General features: G+C 23.1%; 3 protein-coding genes across 5 annotated transcripts in view; 2 read left to right on the forward strand and 1 right to left on the reverse strand.

Moving 5' to 3' along the window:
- LOC122506818 (translation initiation factor IF-2, mitochondrial) overlaps positions 1-21,229 on the reverse strand; it is a 136,708-nt gene that overhangs the window by 52,322 nt on the left and 63,157 nt on the right. The gene's annotated exons all lie outside the window — the stretch shown is intronic.
- On the forward strand, positions 920-9,604 carry LOC122506820 (arp2/3 complex-activating protein rickA-like). Its single transcript, XM_043619165.1, has 5 exons — positions 920-1,156; positions 1,726-1,996; positions 2,690-2,902; positions 5,458-6,037; positions 8,736-9,604. The coding sequence occupies exons 1-5, from the start codon at positions 1,082-1,084 to the stop codon at positions 8,884-8,886; spliced, it is 1,290 nt and encodes a 429-aa protein (XP_043475100.1). The 5' UTR covers positions 920-1,081; the 3' UTR covers positions 8,887-9,604.
- The window catches only part of LOC122506819 (homeobox protein six1a-like), a 58,316-nt gene continuing 56,977 nt past the window's right edge, over positions 19,891-21,229 (forward strand). For both annotated transcript variants that reach the window (XM_043619163.1, XM_043619164.1), the window contains exon 1: positions 19,891-20,160. In XM_043619163.1, the coding sequence (XP_043475098.1) occupies positions 19,900-20,160 (261 nt within the window). In that variant the 5' untranslated portion in view covers positions 19,891-19,899. The remainder of the gene's footprint in view (positions 20,161-21,229) is intronic.

Consider the following 21,229-nt stretch of genomic DNA (forward strand, 5'->3'; position numbering starts at 1 on the left):
ATATATCGAACGATTAATTAAATCGTAATATTTTCCTAATTTAATGAAAGTAATGATAGAAAAAAAGGAAAAAATTCACATTTCTCTAAATATATAAACTTTATGCAAGCACAGAAGCTCATCGTCTGTGTATTTGCGATAGAAATCGTGTGTGAGTATTGGTTTTCCTATAATACATATATAGTGATGTGTACAAACATATCAAATTTCCGCAAAGCAACGCCTATATTGGTTTCGAATAGCGACGAACAAACGGCATCGTTAGAATCGTCTCCGATATTTGTTAGTTGCATATCACCACGTGTTTCGACAAATAAAATAAATTACACTGCGAAATTCTATGACACACATTTCAAAGTCGCAAGCTCAATTCACTGGAACTAAAATATATATCTCAATAAACAAGATAACATAACCCTGTATGACAATGAATGCAATATCCGCAAGAATACGAATCGAAATCAAATAAAAAATAATGTAGTATTTTGAATAATTTTAATTGAAAATTTTGAAAATAATTGAGTTAAACGAAGAATTTCTTTCAAGACTTTACAATAATCGTGTCTGTTAATAATTATAATTAAAAATTTGGTTATTGAATTTTTTAAAACTTATCTTAGAAATAATTGAATTCCTGCGAAGAATTTTATTTTAAATTTATGAAAATAATAAACAATAATAATTAATTATGTATCATAAAGAACAAAAATAGTAATTAAAAATATTATGAATTCAATTAAATTTTCATTACAATAATAATTATTTAATTAAATTTTGCATTATTATAAATAATAATAAAAATGATTTAATTCAAAAATTCATAAATCAAAAATAAAATGTATAGATTATTCATTGTTTCTTGTATCCGAGCAACAACGATCTTCAACTGTTTGTTGTGACAGCATTTTTTTTTAATTCACTCTCAGAATGTCGTGTCGTTAGCAAAATTTTCTACATTTCTTTTTTTCTAAATAAAAATTTTTTTTATATGATTTAAATTCAGGAATCTCCTGTTAATTCAAAATTTCCAGTATAATTTTCACTTAATTCAAAAATTTCATTTTTCAAATCCCCCAAAAAAATGGCAAAATTAAACAGATTCAAAGCTTTGGTTCTTCAAGATTTAACACAATTGATACCGAAAAAGCAAATCCAGGTAAATGGAATAATAATTGTCATAATTATTTTAATATCATAAAGAAAATTTAATATTCTAAATTTGTAAATTAGTAAATACCAATATCTAAAATTTAATACTTTAATAAAAAATAATAATTACACTTTTGACATTTATCAAAGTTACAAAAAACAATTTTTATTATTTAATAAATTTTTAAAATATTTCTTTATTATTATTTTTATTTCTATTATTATTATATTATTAACACAAAATCTAATTAAAATCATCTTAATTTTATAGTATCATTAACGTTAATAATATTTATATTCTTATTATTATTTATTATAATTATAATAATTTATTTTTATTTATTTATTATAATATTTTTTATGTATACTTAAATTTTATTCAACTGTCAGGAAAAATTTAAATAATTTAAATAATTAAAGAATTAAAGAATAATTTAAATAATTTTCAAAGTCGGAAAAAATTGAAAAACAAAACTTTCTTTTGAAAACTAATTTTCTAGTTGACAAATGAAATTAAAAATTCAGACAAAAAATAATTAATTTGTTTATTTATATTTCCTCTCACATCCTATATAGAATGAAAGCATTGCGTGTTTTCATAATGCGGCCCCAACGTGGAGATTTTGGAGTTTCCTGGAGTTTTCCAAAAGGGATGGACAATATTTAAATAGGACAAAAGAAAACGAAACTTATGATGATAATGTCAATTTTCCGGAGAAGTTATTGGCATTTCCTCGGACACAAATGTTCCAATCGGCATTTGGTAAAAATGAAACATCAGTTCAAGATTCCTCGCCATTCAATGTTAATCTCAAGAATTTAAAAACCAAAGCTCTTTCAAATTTAGGTAAAATATTTTTTCAAGAAATCTTTAACAAACAAATTCAAAAAACAATTATTATGTTTATAATAATAATAATAATAATATAACTTTTCACTACAATTTTTTTTGTAAAAATTAATTGTTTTTTGTATAATTTAATATATTTAATAATGTATCTTCCATTTTTAATTTCAATTTTTTTATTTCAATTTTTTATTCCAATTTTCAAATTTCAATTTCCTATTTCAATTTCCTATTTCAATTTTTAAATTTCAATTTTCTAATTCCAATTTTCTAATTCCAATTTTCTAATATCAATTTTTAAATTTCAATTTCCTAATTTCAATTTTCTAATTAAAATTTTATTATTGAATTTAAAATTAAAAAAAAAGTAAAGAAAAAAAGCAGAATCAAAGAAAAATCAAAGAAAAATGAGTTAAAAATAAAACAAACTATAAAAAAATAATAAAATACAAATAAAGTGAAATAATTTTAATAATTACATAATTTAATGTAAAATAATATTTAATATATTTAAAAATATTACAATGAAAAAAAAATATTATTGAAATAATAGTATTCATGCTATTTTATTAATTCAATTAATAATTTAATCAAAAAAATAACAATAACAACCAATAATTATAAAAATACATTTTTTACGAAACATTTTCTGAAAATATTTATTTTAATTTCAAAAATTAATAATTAATGCAGAGTGTTCTGATTCTGGACCAACATCGAAAGCAGCCTACAAATTTTCACCTTCAAAAAGTCTAACAAGAATTTTTACGAGCAAACAAAATTCGAACACTGCATTACCATTGCCAATGGATGCCACTCGACTGCAAAGATCAAAATCATTTTCCAATCAAATTGTTTCGAGATTATCGTCGGGAATTGCAAAAACAAGACGTGAAATTGGTCTAAGTATGAACATTTTTTTTTTTTTTTGCAAAATAAAAAGAAACAAAAAGAGCAATCACAATTGAAAAATTTTAATTATAAAATTAATTTTATTATTTGCTAACGATTTTATTATTGGTAGCAAAATAATTTAATCCCTAAATCTGAATTACTTCACGAATTAATAAAAACTTGAAACAATTTTTTAAAAAAAAATCCGCAATTAAACTTTCTCAAAAAAAATTAATTCCACAGAATTTTTAGTTAAAAATATGAAAAATTCAGATTTTCAAACATTTTAATTTTTGAAACCTTTTCAAAATTCAATTATTTCTAAAAATTCACGATATAATGATTTTAACATTCAATTCAATATTCATTTTCTGAGAAATTCAATTATAAAATTGTATCAAAAATAATTGAAATTCTGCGATAATTTTCTAATGAAAATTGAATTGAAAATGTTAAATCAATTTTTATTAGAAAATTCTAGAAGAATTCAATTATTTAATTACAAAAATAAATAAATTATTGAATAATTAAATGTTTCTGAAAATTTAATTTTCGTAAAAAATTTTATCAACAAATTTTTAAATAATTCAATTCCTTCGACTAATTTTAATTAAAATTTTTAATAATAATTACATTTTTCGACGCATTCGATTAAATTTGTACTAAAAATAATTGAAATTCTGAGATGAGTTTTATTAATTATGAATATAATTGAAATCCTAAAAAGAATTTTATTGTATATGAAAATAATTGAATTGCTGTAAAAAAATTTTACTATTTATGAAAATATTTGAATTATTTTAAAGAATTTATTACAGTTTTAGAAAATAATTAAATTCTTTCGAGAAATTTTATTAAAAATTCAAAAAATATAATTGAATCCTTTCGTGAAATTTTATTAAAATTGTATTGAAAATAATTGAATTTTTGCAAATAATTTTACTATTTATAAAAATAATTTAATTCTGCCCAAGATTTTGACTATAAAATTTTGTATATAATTGAATTCCTCAGAAGAATATTATTTTTTACGAAAATAATAATTGAATTCTTTCGATGAATTTTATTATAATTTTTCAAATTATTTTAATTGTTTGGAAGAGTTTGTTTTTTATAATTGAATTTTATGAAGAATTTTTTTTACCGTTTTTCAAATAATCGTGTTTGTTTATAATTAAAAAACATTTAATTATGGAATTTTACTAAAATTTTTAGAAAATAATTAAATTCTTTCCAGAATTTTATTACAATTTTTAGAATAATTTAATTCATTCCATTAGGAATTTTATTAGAATATTGAAAATAATTGAATTTTTTCCAAGAAAATTATTAAAGATTTTGCCAATAATTGAACTTATACAAAAAATTTCTTTAATTTTTTAAATAATCGATTTTTTTTAATAACTGTAATCAATATAATTTTATTTAAATATAATTTTATTTAAATTCTTTTCAAATTTTTTTTCAGTTTTAAAAATAATGTAGTTTTTTGAATAATTTTAATTGAAAATTTTGAAAATAATTGAGGTAAACAAAGAATTTTTTTCAACATTTTACAATAATCGTGTCTGTTAATAAATATAATTAAAAATTTGGTTATTCAGTTTGATTAAAATTGTATTAAAAAAAAATTGAATTCCTATGAAACTATTATTATTTATAAAATTAATTAAATCTTTGCGTAGAATTTTATTAAAATTTTTTTAAATAATTTAATTCTTTAGGAAAATTTTATTTAAATAGTAGATATTGAAAATCATTGAATTAAGAAAAATTTTGGAATATAATTGAAGTTTTGCCAAGAATTTTATTAAAATTTTTGAAAATAATTGAATTTCGGAGAAGAATTTTATTATTTATATAAAGATAATTGAATTTTTGTGAAGAAATTTATTATTTTTGAAAATAATTGAATTTTTGTGAAGAAATTTATTATTTTTGAAAATAATTGAATTTTTGTGAAGAAATTTATTATTTTTGAAAAAAATTGATTTTTTTTGAAGAAATTTATTATTTTTGAAAATAATTTAATTTTTGTGAAGAAGTTTATTATTTTTGAAAATAATTGTATTTATGCAATCAATTGTAATTTCTGCAATTTTTATTTTTTTTTATAAAAATTGTGAACGCAACTCTTTAAAAAATCAATTGTTTATTTATTTTTTTTTATTAATAATTACCTTGAATATTCTCTATTTCTCTTTTCTAATAATAATTTCTCTCTTTAAATAACTAAATTCTTGAAGAACTACCATAAAATTATTACTTTATAAATAATTTAATGAATAATTTTAATTCAATATTTCAAAATTAATTGATTTTTTAAAGAGTTGCGTTCACAATTTTTACAAAAAAAATAAAAATTGCAGAAATAATTGGCAATTTGATAGTTTATGAGGCAAACAAAAAAGACAAAAAAATCCAGAATTTTCTTATGAATTCTAAAAATTTAATTTTTTCCAGTACTTTTAATAAAAATTCTTAACTTTTCCCTGAATTTCTTCTAATATTAATTTTTTCTTAGTATATAAATAAAGAAGAAATAAATAAATAAATAAAAATTGCAGGCATGTCGAAACCGGGACTATCCAAACCATCGATTCAAATAGCGAACATGTCATCAGGCAGCAATGGAAAGCGAAGTAGTCGTCAACGAAAGAAATCGAAAAACAATAAAAGTGAATCGCAAGAATGTCCAGGGGCATGTCCACCACCGCCACCACCACCCCCATGCTGTCCTCCACCACCACCTTCATGCTGTCCACCGCCACCATGCTGTGAACCACCCTCGCCACCAAAGAAAAATCGCCGCGAAAAAAGACCAAAAAGCAAAAAATCATCCAGCGAATGTCCACCACCACCACCTGAGCCATGTGCCGAAATGGAAGCACCACCACCGCCAAAAGAATGCGACTCCTGGTGTCCAGTGCAAGATAAGGGCAATTGCTATAAATCGAAATGTCCCGAGAAGAAGAAGAGACCCTGCCCACCAATAAAACCCTGTCCGCCAAGGTGTTTCGAGCCGGATCCATGCGAGGTACCAAAGGCATTTTGCGTTGGATGTCCATCGAGCAAGAAAAAAAAATCAAATGATCGCGATTTTTCCACTTGGACTAATTTTTCTGCTGTTGCACCTTTCGCCTCAAGGTAAAAACCACCAACGAATTTGTTCAATTTTTTTATAATTAATAAAAATAATTATTATTTTAATTGTTTTTTTATTAATAATTATTATTAATACTCTCTAAATTCGAATTAGCAAAAATATTTACTATTTTAAATTAGTGACTCCCTTTTTGCTTTGGAATTAGTAAATTTTACTAATTAATTAGCAGAAATTACTATTTTGTATTTATAAGTAAAATTTTACAAATAAATTAGCAGAAATTACTATTTGTATTCTTAAGTAAAATTTACTAATTTAATTTATTTTCTTTCAATTAAAGTAGTATTCACGATTTATAATAAAATTTTTTAAATTAATTGAATTCATTGGAGAAATTTTATAAAATCATTAAACTTCCACGAAGAATTTTATTATTTATGCAAAAAATTGAATTTCTGACAAGAATTTTATTGAAATTTTTGAAAATAATTGAATTCCTGCGAAGAATTTTATTATTTATGAAATAATTGAATTTCTACGAAGAATTTTATTATTTCCGAAAATAATTGAATTCCTTATAATTTTATTATTTTTACAAATAATTGAACTCCTGCGAAGATTGTTATGTAAAAATTAAATTAAAAATAATTGAATTTATCCGTAGAATTTTATTATTTTCAAAATTAATTGAATTTCTAACAAGATTTTATTGGAATTTTTGAAAATATAATTGAATTCCTCTGAATAATTTTATTATTTTTGAAAATAATTGAAATTTATTCCTTTGAATAATTTTATTATTTTTGAAAATAATTGAATTTTATTCCTTTGAATAATTTTATTATTTTTGAAAATAATTGAATTCCTGCAAAGATTGTTATATGTAAAAATGAAATTAAAAATAATTGAATTCGTGTGAAGAATTTTAATATTTACGAATTAATTTGAATTCTACTAAGACATTTTACTAAAATTATTGAAAATAATTAAATTCCTGCGAAGAATTTTATTATTTATATATAAAATAATTGAATTTCTACGAAGAATTTTTATTATTTCCGAAAATAATTGAATTTCTAACAAGAATTTATTGGAATTTTTGAAAATAATTGAATTCCTACGAAGATTTTTATTAAAATTAAATTAAAAATCATTAAATTCTTGGAAAGAATCTTATCAAAAAATTTGAAAAGAATAATTCAATTCCTTCCCAAGAATTTTTTTATTTATTAAAATAATTGAATTCTCGCGAAGAATTTTATTTAAATTTTTTTAAAATCCTAATTAAATCCTACTTTTGTAGAATTTCTTTGAATTTTTTTAAAATAATGGAGTTTCTTTAATAATTTTATTTGAAAATTTTGAAAGCAATTGAATTTTATGAAGAAGAATTTTATTAAAATTTTATTGAAAATACATTGTATTATTCTTTAAGAAAAATAATTTAACTCTTGCGAAGAATTTTACTATTTATAAAAATAATTGAATTGTTCCGAAGAATTTATTATAATTTTAGAAAATAAATGAATTTTGTGTTAATATTTGAAAATTTAAATTCTTACGAGGAATTCTATTAAAGCTGTTTTGAAAAGATTTGAATTTCTTCAAGAATTTTACTATTTATAAAAATAATTGAATTGTGTTTCGAAGGATTTATTAATATTGTAGAAAATAATTGAATTTATTCGAAATGTATTAAAATTTTTTTAAAATTGAATTCTTAAATTGAATTCTTCCAAGGAATTCAATTAAAATTGTTTTAAAAATAATTGAATTTCTGCAAAGAGTTTTACTATTTATAAAAATAATTGAATTGTTTCGAAGGATTCATTAAAATTTTAGAAAATAATTGAATTCTTTTGAAAAATTGTTGAAATTTGTTAAAATGTTAAAATTTTGTTTAAAATAATTGAATTTTTGCAAAAAATTTTATTATATTTATAAAAATAATTGGATTTTTTCGAGGAATGTTATTATTTATATAAAAATAAAATTTAACTCTTGCGAAGAATTATATTAAACCTTTTGAGAATATAAACAATAATAATCAATTTTGTACTTATTAAGTGAATTTTTTAAATTTCGATCATGAGATTATTTAAAAATTTATATTTGAAAATAAAAAATTTTGTAATTTGCACAACAATAACAAATGGAACTAAAAAGTCAGTCACTAATTCAAATTAATAAACATTTTTATTAATTCAAATTTAGAGAGCAATTTATTAATATTAAAAAACCGTAAATAAATAAATAAATAAATCATTGATATTTAATAATGAATACATTATTAAATTATTTAATAAGCATTTATTTGTTAAATTATTTATAATAAAAATATAATAAAAAAATATTAGATAAAATGATAAAAAGACTGTTGATAATAAATAAATAAATAAACAAAGAAAAAATAGAAAATTATAAAATAAAAATTATGGAAATCAAACTAAAGGGAATTTAGTTTATTAATTTTGTTTAAATGTTTAAATGTTTAAATATTATAAATAAAATAAATAAATTTAATTGATAAATAAAATAGTATAAAAAATCGAGGAAAGAATTAAATGATAGAAATTTAAATTAAACAGAATGATGAAAAATTCTAAAATAGAAAATAACGAAAGCAATAAGAATTTAAAAATAAAGTAAAAAATAATGACGAAAAATAAAATAAAGAAAAATCAAGAAAATTGAGTAAAAAAAATTTGTAATTTTCTAAAAGAACTTTCGCTCTTGCAGATCTTTCACAAGCGACAGATGTGTCAAGGCAAATCCAGAGGAGGAAACAATTGAGGAAAGATTCAATAAAAGATTTCCCAAACCTGGTCCAGCTTGCAATGACGCAAAAGATGACATTTCTAAATGTAATTCTACAACCATAAAAGTATGATATCACCTTCTTAGTGCCTTCGAAAAAAAACTCCGAATCGAAAAAAAATCCAAACATCCATAATTTTATATAAAAAATGTTTAAAAAAAAAATTAAATAAACACAGAATTCAATTTTTACCATATATACCAACAAAAAATATATATTTAGCCAGGAAATGACAACAATCCAATTTCCTCATGTGCAAAAAATGATAAACAATTAATTCAAAATCTAATTCGAAAAGAATTTGACGATGTTAAAAAGTGCAAAGAAAATATTAGAGATATAAAAAAAGGAAATAATTCTAAAACTAAAAAAGCGCACAAAATTATAAATAACAATAATGGAAATGAAAAATGCCAAGCAGCAGCACCAATAACTTCGTCTCATAGAACATTTTTCACATTATTTTCCAAACAAGAACAACATTCACAGAAACAGCAAGATAAATCGAAAACATCGGAAAAAATTAATAATCATTTATCAGTTGTGGCGAATAAAATTATTTCCGACGATGCAAATAATAATTTGAAAAAATCAATGAACAAGGAAGTTGGTGATTTCGCTGAAAATTTAACATCCAGGGGGGGTACGATTAAGGAAATGGAAACACGCAATTGGTTCACTTCTTGGTTACCTTAAAATGGAAATTTTAATCAACGTCGAAAAATAATATGTAAAAATCTATTACAAAATCGCGAATTTATTCAGATTATATTTGATGAAGAAGTACGAAATAAAGAAACGAAAATTTTCAGAAATTTCTAATTGTTTCCATTATCAATAAAAGAAAAAAACCTTTGAGGAATATCCAAAACTAATATATTAAAAATTTTTTATCGAATTTCGTAAAAAAAAAAGAAAATTAATCTTATTAATTAATTATTAATTTATTTATATTTATTTAAATTTAATTTTAATTTATTACCCAATTTATTTATTAACAATTATATATTAATTATGCTTAATATTTATAATTTATTAATTAAATTAAACAAAACTGGTAAATTTAATTTCTTATTATTATTTACTATTTTTTAAAATATTAATAAAATTCTTCGAAACAATTCAATTATTTTCATAAATAATAAAATTCTTTGGAAAATTCATTTTGTTTCAATAATACATTTTAAATAAAATTCCTTTAAAGAATTCATTTTTTAAAAATTTTTATAAAATTCATTATTTGAAGAATTCAGTTATTTTCAAAATTTTTGATTCAATTATTTCTAACAATTTAATTAATTTCAATACAGTTTTAACTAAATTCCTTAAAAGAATTTGAATTTTCTTCCATACAATATTAAATTATTAACAAAAATTTTAATAAAATTTTTCGAAATTTCAATTATTTTCATAAATTATAATATAATTCTTCGGAGGAATTTAATTATTTTTAATACAATTACAATAACCTTGATACGATTCAATTATTATTTCTAACAGTTTTAAAAAATTTTCTAGAAAAATTTCAATTATTTTTAAAAATTTTGACAAAATTCTTTATAATAGATTAATTCAATTATTTTCAATGGAATTTTAATGAAATTTGTCTAAGAATTCAATTATTTTCAAAAATATTAATAAAATTCTTGGTAATATTTCAATTATTTTTGTAATAAATAAAAAAATTCTTCGAAAGAATTCAAAGATTTTTAATACGATTTTAATAAAATTGCTTGAAAGAATTTTAATTAGTATTTTTACATTTGAATTATCTTATTATTATTTATTTTTTTCGTAAACAATAAAGTGCTTCGAAAATATATTTTTAATTAAATTTCTTGAAAGTTTAAATTATTCTTAAAAATTTTACTGCAATTCTTAAATTAAGAATTCAATTATTTTCGAAAATATTAAAATTATTTGTATAGGAATTCAATTATTTTCAATACAATTTTAATAAAATTCTAAATATTATTACAATTTTTATTAAATTTCTCGAAAGATTATAATTATTTTCAAAAGTTTTCAATAAAATTCTTTACAAAAATTATGTAAAAATGCTTTTCAAGAATTAAATTATTTCAGATTCAAAATTATAAAAGTTAAAAAAATTTGGATAACTTTAAAAAAAATACAGTTTTAAAGTAAGAAATAATCCACTTATTAACGCAAGATTAACGAAAACAAAAACATAACTTCAAACTGCGAACAGACTACCGGAATACTTCTAAAAATATTATTTTAAAATTTACTAAACCACCAAAAGCCAAAAAAAAATAAATAAAAAGTAAAAGTTTTATTAAAGTTATTTATGTTTGGGCATTAATGCCCCTAAAGAAATAAAAAATTAAAAACCGCAAAATGTAAAATTTGCTCTAAGTTCGGAAAAAATTATTTTTCAAAAAAAGAAAAACTTGCGTAATTGGAATTATTTTATTCTTGTCGAAAAATAAGGAAATTGTGGTAAATTAGTTGAATTCCAGTAGCGGTTGTTATACGCAGATAAACTTATAATCTATGTTATTATTTCTTTTGATATTGCTCGCGAGAATATGAATGGTGTTCCATGGTGCGCGCAATTAGGAAGTATATTCAGAAACGCCATATGGGGTCTTTGGGACAAATATTTTCTACTATACCTATATATAAACCATACCTGGCGCCTCTTGCCAGTCAAAAATTTAGAGCCCCAGCAAACAAGGAGCGATATTTTTTCAATGGGCATCAGAATGCTTCGCTACTTATGGGAACGTACTTCGGACTGCTCTCTTTTGCTCATTTTTTACATTATACAATACACCCAAAAAATCACGTTATAATTCGCGAACAAAAAAAAAATAATAAACAATTTAATAATAAAAAAAAAAAAAACAAGAAATCTCTTTCTCATTTCGGATAATTAATACACAATTATTTTTTTAACGTTAATTTACAGGAATATTTTTTTACCTATTTACTAGCAACAATTCTTACTAACTTCTTACTACCTTTTTTTTAAATAAAATTAGAAATTTTAAAAATAATAGAATTAAAAAAATTTTCTAATTTAAATTTTTGTTGAAAACACTAAAAAAAATTCAATTTTGGAGAAATTACAAATAATTGCAGAAATTCAATTATTTTCTCAAAAAAAAATAAAATTCTTATAAAATTTAACTAGGTATGTTCGAAGTTTGAAAAAAAATTCTCGTAAAAATCCCAATTATCATTATAAATAACGAAATTCTTCTCCAAAGTACAAGTATTTTAATAAAAATCAAAAAAATTCTTGTTCTAATTTCAATTATTTTCAAAAATAAAATCCATTTTTCTAATTTCGATGATTTTTAATATCTATACCATTTAATAAAATTTCCCAAAAAGAATCCAATTATTTTTAATAATTTTTAAATAAAATTGTATGCAAACATTTAATTATTTTTGTAAATAATAAAAATTTCATATACGAATTCAATTATTTCCATAAATAAGATTTTTTTCAGAAATTCAATTATTATTTTCATATGAAAAATAATTTAAAATCCTATAGGAAAATAATAATTGAATTAAAAATGATAAAAATAATTTCGATGAAGTTACAGTAAAAAAAAAAAAAAAATTATTAATTAATTATTCTTGTTTATTAATTTAAAAAATTTCAATAAAATTCTTTGCAAGTATTAAATTATTTTTAAAAATAGTAATAGTTTTTGCAAAAATTCAATTATTTTCAAAAAAATTTCACGAAAGAATTCAATTCTTTTTATTTAAATTCGTTACAAAAATTTAATTACATTAAAAAAAAAATTTCATGAAAGAATTCAATTATTTTCAAAAATTTTAATAAATCCTTCGTAATAATCCAATTTGTCTTATTAATTGTAAAATTTTCTTCAAAAAATTTTATTATTTTCAACAAAATTACAAATAATTGAAGAAATTCAATTATTTAAAATTCTTCTTATAAAATTCAATTATGTTCAAAATTTGAAAAAAAATTTTGTAAAAATCCCAATTATCTTTATAATTAACAAAATTCTTTTTAAATAAAATTGTATGCAAACATTTAATTATTTTCATAAATAATAAAAATTTCACAGGAATTCAATTATTTTCATAAATATAATAAAAATTTTACAGGAATTCAATTATTTTCATAAATAATAAAAATTTCACACGAATTCAATTATTTTCATAAATAATAAATTGTATTAAGGATTTCAATTATTATTTTCATAAAAAATAATTTAAAATTCTAGAAAATAATATTTGAATTAAAATGATGAAAATAATTTCGATGAAGTTACAGTAACATTAAATTCTTTTGAAGAATTTCTTTGAATTTTTTTTAAACTAATGGAGTTTATTTAATAATTTTAATTGGAAATTTCGAAAGCAATTGAATTTTATGAAAAAGAATTTTATTGAAAGTGAATTGAAAATAATTGAATTCCTGAAAAGAATTTTACAATTTATAAATATATTTGAATTTTTTCGAAGAATTTATTAAAATTTTAAGACATATAAATGAAATTTATGGAAATATTTAAAAATATTTGAATTCATCCGAGGAATTCAATTAAAACCGTTTTGAAAATAATTGAATTCCTTTAAAGAATTTTACTATTTATAAAAATAATTGAATTATTGCGAAGAATTTTACTATTTTTATCAAAATAATCCAATAAATGTTTCGAGGAATTTATTAAAAATTTTAAGAAATAATTAAATTGTTATATGAAGAATTTTATAGACATATTTGAAAATAATGAAATTTTTTCGAGAAATTCAATTAAAGTTGTTTCGAAAATAATTGAATTCATCACAAGAATTTCATTTTTTTTTTTTAATAATTGAATTCATTCAATTTTTTTGACGAATATATTTAATAATTGCATTGAAAAGTAATTTAATTTTTATATTAGCCTTTTTTTGAAAAATATTTTGAGAATAATTCAATTATTTTTAGAGAATTTTAATTTCTTGTTGAAATTGCATTCTACGGAAATTTTTGAAAATAATTAAATTCTTTCATGTAACTTTATTTAAATTTGATTAAAAATAATTTAATTCCTGCAAAGAATTTTTATATTTATAAAAATAGTTGAACTGTTTTGAAGAATTTATTAAAATTTTAGGAAATAATTAAAATTTATGGAAATATTTAAAAATATTTGAATTCATCCGAGGAATTCAGTTAGAATTGTTTTGAAAACAATTGAATTTTTTGAATTTTACTATTTATAAAAATAATTAAATTGTTTAGAAGGATTTATTAGTTGTTTCATAAAGATTTTTTTCTTGTATGAAAAAGTGATACGTTTCGTACAAAGGAAGTCCTTTTTTTCCTATATATTGCAATCGAAAAAAAAATTATTCCAAATGTTGCTTTCTCTATCTAAAAATGTTATAAATAGAGAATAGAAAAATATACCGAAAATGAGAAAAACTAGTATATGTATTTAACAAAGAAAGAACCCCGCGTGTCGGAAATGCATTTCAAGTGGAATTTTTTCAAATAATATACTTAAATATACAACATATATTAGTGTTGTACAGTCAAGTACCCAGAAGACGCTCTTGTTTTCACAAGAAGCCAAAAAAGAGTCGAGAGAGAAGGAGAGGAAAAATACAAAAGTTGTGTGTCGGCTCTGAAGCCTAAAATAATTTCTGCTGACCATATTTTCCAATCTTTTTTGGCGCAACATTTCTTCCACACACTTTCTTTCCTTTCGGTTATATTAGTTATAATATAGAACAAGGATGTCGTTTGTTTTGCGTGTATATACATAAAATAGCCTTCAACTCTCAGTTCCACTGACTCTCTTCTTGATTGACATGGGATGATGGAGGATGCGAACATCCCCACAACATGTATGACCTACGTTGGACCTACGTTTTTCCCTCATTATTATTATAGAGATCTTTTGGAAAAAAATTATCCTCTTTTGGGTATTTAAACAAATTATTTTAATTGGGTTAATAATCAAAATTCAGTTTTTCAAAGCGTACAAAATTGAAACACAAAAAACGTATCAATTTGATATCCTTATAGAAAAACTCAAAACTGTTATTCTTTACTATCTTTTTTGACACAAAAATTTGTACCTTTTTGGGGATAAAGCAAAAGAAATAAAAATTTAGTTTAGAGCGTTAAAAATTTAGGAACGAAAAAATCAAAATCTTCTTTTGAAGAAGATTTTTAACTCAAAAACTATTGGGAGTTAAAATCTACACTTTTTCTTCCGGAGGAAATTTTCACACGTTAGAATAACTAATATACAAATGGTAAAATTGTAATAGTTACTTATACAGACATATGTGTGAAGGAATAGGTTGATGCGAACAAAAGTAGATTGGATAAAACCATGTAAATCTTCGTATTTCTAGTCTTTGTGTGGTTCTGTCATTTTTGTGGGGAACCCCCGTTGCGATGTCTTTTTCCGCATGACGAAGGGTACTCACTACCAATCAGGATAAGGACACTGTCGACACCATAATGTGACGGATATAGTTATGTATGACGTTTCTTAAAAAAATAAAATAAAATAAAATACAAACGCCTTCCTCATGATCTTTACAATACTTAACTTTTTGACTTTTTTGACATCTCACCCTTGACCTTTCACTGTCAAAGTCAAAGACCTTCGCAATTTCTTTTCTTCGAGGGCAAACCCCCTAACTATAACCTAACGCTTTTCAACTATTACAATTTGAAAAGATTCGTTTATTTCTAGTTTCGGTTAGGAGACAATTTTTAATTTTTAGTTGTGCATCATCATTTTTTATGCTCAACAATTTTTTAATGCTACTTTACACTGTCACAGTTTTTTTATGATGGATATCATAATGTCGATAGACAAAAAACGTACCAAAAGTTCAAAATTGATGAAAAATTGACAATAATGTCTAGAACAAAATTTATATCCTATAATTTCTAAAGAAAATTATTCATTTCATAAATAAATGAACCTCAAAAAGTTTTAGTTTGAAATTTTATAAAATTTCAATTTTGAAAGAATTTGATTAGATGTTGATTAAATGTTGAAAAATATTTAAAAATTCTCGTCAAAATTCCAACTATCATTATAAAAAAATTAAAAAATTCTACAAAAAGTCAATTATTTTCAAAAATTTTCCTCAATTCAATGATTTTTAATATCTACCATTTTAATAAAATCTCCCAAAAAGAATTCAATCATTTAAAAAAAATTTTTAATAAAATTCTATACGCAAACATATAATTATTTTCATAAACAATAAAAATTTTCCAGAAATTCAATTATTTACAAATTTTTCAAACATTTCTTTGTACTAATTCAATTATTTTCCTAAATAATTAATTTTTTTAGCAATTCAATTATTTTCATGAATAATAAAACTCATCGCAGAATTTCAATTATTTTTAATAATTTTAATCGAATTCATCGAAAAATGTAATTGTTCTTAAAAATATTAAAATTCGTCAAAAGATTTCAATTATTCAAAAATTTGTTGATAAAATTCTTCGTGATATTCAGTTAATATTAAATTATTCAATAAATTATTTATTTATTTTTATAGATTTAAAAAAAGTACAAAAAAGTCGTTTATCTTATTACTGAACTTCTTCTCTGAAACAATTATACTTTTAATATAATTTTCCGAAAGTTTTTCGAGAATTCAATTATTTAAATATGAAAATTCAATTCATGATTTCCCTTTAAAGTTATTAAGATGATTTATTAAAAACAAATAACCAAAAATATTAAAAACAATTAAATTAAAAAAAATTTATAATAAAAAAATTTCTTAATATGAATTTTTCAAAAAAAAAAAATTCAATTCAATTCAATGATTTTCAATATCTACTATTTTAATAAAATTTTCCAAAAGAATTCAATTATTTAAAAAAAATTTTAATAAAATTCTACGCAAACAATTATTTTTATAAACAATAAAAATTTTCCAGAAATTAATCAATTATTTTTAATAATTTTAATCTAATTCATCGAAAAATGTAATTTTTCTTAAAAATTGTATTAAAATTCGTCAAAAGATTTCAATTATTTAAAAATTTGTTGATAAAATTTTTTATGAGAATTTAATTTTAAGAAACATGCAATCGTTCAATAAATTATTTATTTATTTTTGTAGATTTAAAAAAAGTAGGAAAAGTCGTTTATTTTATTAGTAAACTTCTTCTCTGAAACAATTAGTTTTAATAATTTTCCAAACATTTTTCAAAACCATTTAAATGTAAAGAAATTATAATAAATAAATTTCTTAAAATAAATTTTTCAAAAATATTTAAAAATAAGTTTTGAATGATTGTAAGTTTTTAATTATATAGATATTTGAAAGATTCCAAATAATTGAAATTTAGTAAAAAAATTTAACAATAATAATTGAATTTTTTTAAAAGAATTTTTGAAAAATACTGAAAAAATCAAGTTTTTGAAGAATTTTAATCGCAAGTATGAAAATAATTCCTAGTTTCTTAATATACTTTTTTTAAAACTAATTTTCATTTTGATTTTTCATTGCAATTTTTGAGAATTCAATTATTTTTAAAATTTGCAATTAAAATTTATCCAAAATTTTTGTTTCTAAAAGTATAATGGAAATACCTAAAAAAAATCAATTATTTTTAATAAAATTTTACAAAATTTCAAGTATTAAGGCTTTTTTTAATTAATTATTTCGAAAATTCAATTAAATTAGAGAAAAAGTAATGAAAAATAAATTTTTATGTAGATATATATTTTACTATAGGTAGTAATTTTTTACACTACATATAAATCGAAGTAATTTGTATTTTTGACAAAGAAAAATAGTATTTTGTTGCAATACTTGAAAAACAAATCGAAAAAGTCGTCTAAAATTTGGAAAAATTTTGGCTTTCTTTAAGAAAAATATACCTTTCCAATTTCTGATGTTTTTTCGAACTTGATAAAAAAAATTTCAAATTGCGAAAGAAAATATTTCCTATACAAAATTTTTGGCAAAAACTTCGATTACAGTTAGGAAATAATTCCTTACAATTCAGTGCGGACAAAATTCTACGGCAAAATTGATGTCTTATAGTTTTGAAAATAAAAAAAAATATACATCAGTTTTGTTGACACAACATCACAATTTGGCATCACCTATAATTTCTTATCGTAAATCGCAATTTTTTCCAAAAGGACAACAAACATTCAAAACAATCCTTCCTCCTAAAGAAGCGCAAAAGAAGCAGAAGAACCCAAAAGAATAACCAAAACAAAACAAAAACCCCAAAGAATATAACCAAACTGAAACAAATCTGCTTCATCCTCACAGGATCACAACTCAACTAAAAAAGAAATGATTTATCCAAAATTCTCCCACGAAAGATTTACGCCCAAATTCATCATTAAACAACTATATTAAAGAACCAAACAAAACTCAACAACTTATCCAATATATATCTCAAAAAGAATAACTTTTTTGACACACAATAATAAGTTTTACTCGAAAAAGAATGGACTATAATGATATTGGAGTAAGATAAAATAAATGTCGAATTTCACATGTATACAGAAAGAGTGAGTGAGAGAGAGAGAGAGAGAGAGAGAGAAAAAGATAGAGAATCAAAAAGAAACTCTTTATTTGAGTCATTTCGATTCGTGCACGATAGAAATGAGCGTACAACGGAGGTGTAACGAGATTCACTCACCAAAGAGAGTAAAATAGCCACTCTCAGAACGACATGGTTGCTGATACCACACCTACAACCAATCCCAAGAGCAAATTCACAAAGCTGTCAGCTGTTTGCTCCGCCCAAACCGAATGAACTCGTGCAGGCGCATATCGGAGGGAAAGCTTCTCTTCTCTTCTGCCAGAACCGGCAGTCTTCTCCGGTTCCTATTTGGATGAGTGTTGCTGGTCCCAACAATAACATCTTCTTTTGCCCCCATCTTTAAATCCCTCCCAAAAAATAAAACCAATTTTTCCCCCCACATGAATTTTTATTCCAAAAGAAACTTATTTTTTTGAAAAGATTTTTAAAAAAATTAAACAAATGGAAGTTGTAAACAAACAAATGTTAAGAGAAGTGACAAGTGATAAACATTGCAGCATTTAAAGATGCAATCATGATGCATTAATGCTGTGCCAATGCTGTACTAATGCTACAATTTTTGAGATTGAGATTTTTGCTCCAAATTGTCAAGAAAGTGGAGAACATAGTAGAGAACATAGTGGAGAATATAGTGGAGTAGAAAAATAGTGGATGATGAGAGGAATTTATCGAGATTAGAGAAAAGCCATTTGGGAAATAAGTGCGAGAGAAGATTCGCGAATTGTGCGCCGGCACAAGTTGCACGCGAGATCCTAATAATAGACGGTGCGTTCGCGTTGGAAGCCAGGCGGCTATAAATACAACGTAATTCTGCCCGTGGAAATACGAGACCCAGCTTTCGGATCACTATTCGCTCTCTTTCAACTCGGGAAGTAAGTCGATCGAAAGCTTTAGCGTCCACATAGTATTTAGAGAAGGAAGACATCTACCACGCGCAAATTAAGACAATCGATCGAGTATCAATTCTTTTCCGATCCGATTCCGAACTTTTGCTTAAGGTCCACGAAGGTCCTTAGAAAAGGAAAATCCATCATACTCCAGACTAACCGTCGCCTTCCTAAAAATATCGGCTTCTTCGCCAATTTCAGCAAAAGAAGAAGAAGGAAAAGTAAAGACGAAAGCAGAAAGTAAAGAAGAAAGCAAAGCAAAAAGCAAAGCAGAAAGTAAAGCAGAAAGTACAGAAGTAAACCGAAAAAGACGATGTCATCAGCACAACTTCGAAAAACCCTAAAACCCGAAATCCCCCTCAACAGAACAACCAAAACCACCCCCCTTAACATCAGAAATGACGATGAGGCATAAACGATCACAAGTTAGGATTTGTGCGTAACATATAAAAATCGCGAGTGAGAGTTATAAAGAAGAGCATTTATCGGATCGGTTTGGGTCAATAATACAGGAAATAGAGAGAAGAAATATTAATTCTCTGGTGAGTGGACAAAAGTTGAATGTGAATCACAGTGGAGGGTGGAAGGAATAGAATCGGGGGGGAGAGTGTGAGTGGAATAATAGGAGATGAGGCGATGATGGCCTACGGAGGAGTAAGCGGTGCCGGATTAGTGGCATCGTCGAGCAGTTCGGATGTCCTTGGATCAACGCCGGATTACAGTCCAAGGGGCACTCCAGCGCCTTTAAATCATTCATCTGGAGCAACGGAGAGTTTATCTCTCCAGGTATACAGTCCCCAAGACAGTCCAGCGAGTTCCGCCGGTGGCGGTGCCGTCGGCAATGGTCAATTGCCAAGTTTTGGATTTACACAGGAGCAGGTCGCCTGTGTATGCGAGGTATGTTTCCATGATGTGTATATTTAAACATATTATCCGTTTGTCTATTCATCTCGAAACAATACTGAATAAATTAAAATTAATCCTCATCTCTATTGTTCAAGGTAAAAAATTAATAATCACATTTGCGACTATTAATTTCCGAATTAAGGTCTGAATCCGGACCTTATGCGGCAAATGCTATAACCGTTGCCGCATAAGGTCCAGATTCGTTACTTATATGCTTTTTACGGATAGCAGATCTGTACCTATAACTTCTTTGTACACACCTTCTTTGTTAGGAAAAAATTTCCGTATGCGCACAGTTTTTCTAAGGACATAAAATTGGGACTAAAACATATCAAAATTTTAGCAATAATTTTAGTACTAAGACTATCAAATTGAGACAAAAATGTTTTGTATTGTAGCCACAATTTTGATACGTTTTTGTCTTAAGTTTTTGAAGATTTCAGAGGCGCATAATTGCGAACAGCATTTGTATTGTAGTCTTAGTACAACTGGGGTCCTAACTAGGGACAGTGGGCAGTCCTAACAGTTTTATACACCTTCTGACTAACCAATCGAAGTTAGGTCCCAAAATTTAGCGTCGACGCTGTGCGTCAAAAAATTTGTTCCTTCGATAAAATCGGAAAGAATCAAACAAAATAAATAATTGAGGCTCCGAATCTTACAAGGGCACTTTTACCATTTAAAATGAATGCTGAAAGTGCCCTTTTAAGATCCGGAGCCTCAATTGTTTAAAAAATCATATAAATGATTGAAATATTGGAAATTAATGCCATTTTCATCTCTAGAAACCCAAATTAGTAGTTTTCGACGCTAAACTTCAGGAAGATTCGAAGATTAAAAAAAAATTGTGCGAACTGACAGACACTTTAATTTTATTCCGAAAAAAGACCATGGTTAAATCAATATGCGTAATTTTAGCTTAATGATGGATTCAGTTTCGGTTATACATTAGTAAAACTTGATAGTAATTAACAATTAATTGTCTTTAATATTAATAAACCTAAAATTAATTTTTCGCTTGTGGAACTGTAAATTTTGTTACTAATTTTTAATTCTTGTT

The sequence above is a fragment of the Leptopilina heterotoma genome, unplaced genomic scaffold (assembly GCF_015476425.1).
Source record: "Leptopilina heterotoma isolate Lh14 unplaced genomic scaffold, ASM1547642v1 Lhet_44, whole genome shotgun sequence".
Classification (NCBI taxonomy): domain Eukaryota; kingdom Metazoa; phylum Arthropoda; class Insecta; order Hymenoptera; family Figitidae; genus Leptopilina; species Leptopilina heterotoma.

Coding starts and splice junctions, on each gene's coding strand:
- LOC122506820 (XM_043619165.1), top strand. CDS start 1,082: ATGGCAAAATTAAACAGATTCAAAGCTTTGGTTCTTCAAGATTTAACA. Junction 1,157..1,725: donor TACCGAAAAAGCAAATCCAG/GTAAATGGAATA, acceptor CATCCTATATAG/AATGAAAGCATTGCGTGTTT. Junction 2,903..5,457: donor AAGACGTGAAATTGGTCTAA/GTATGAACATTT, acceptor TAAAAATTGCAG/GCATGTCGAAACCGGGACTA.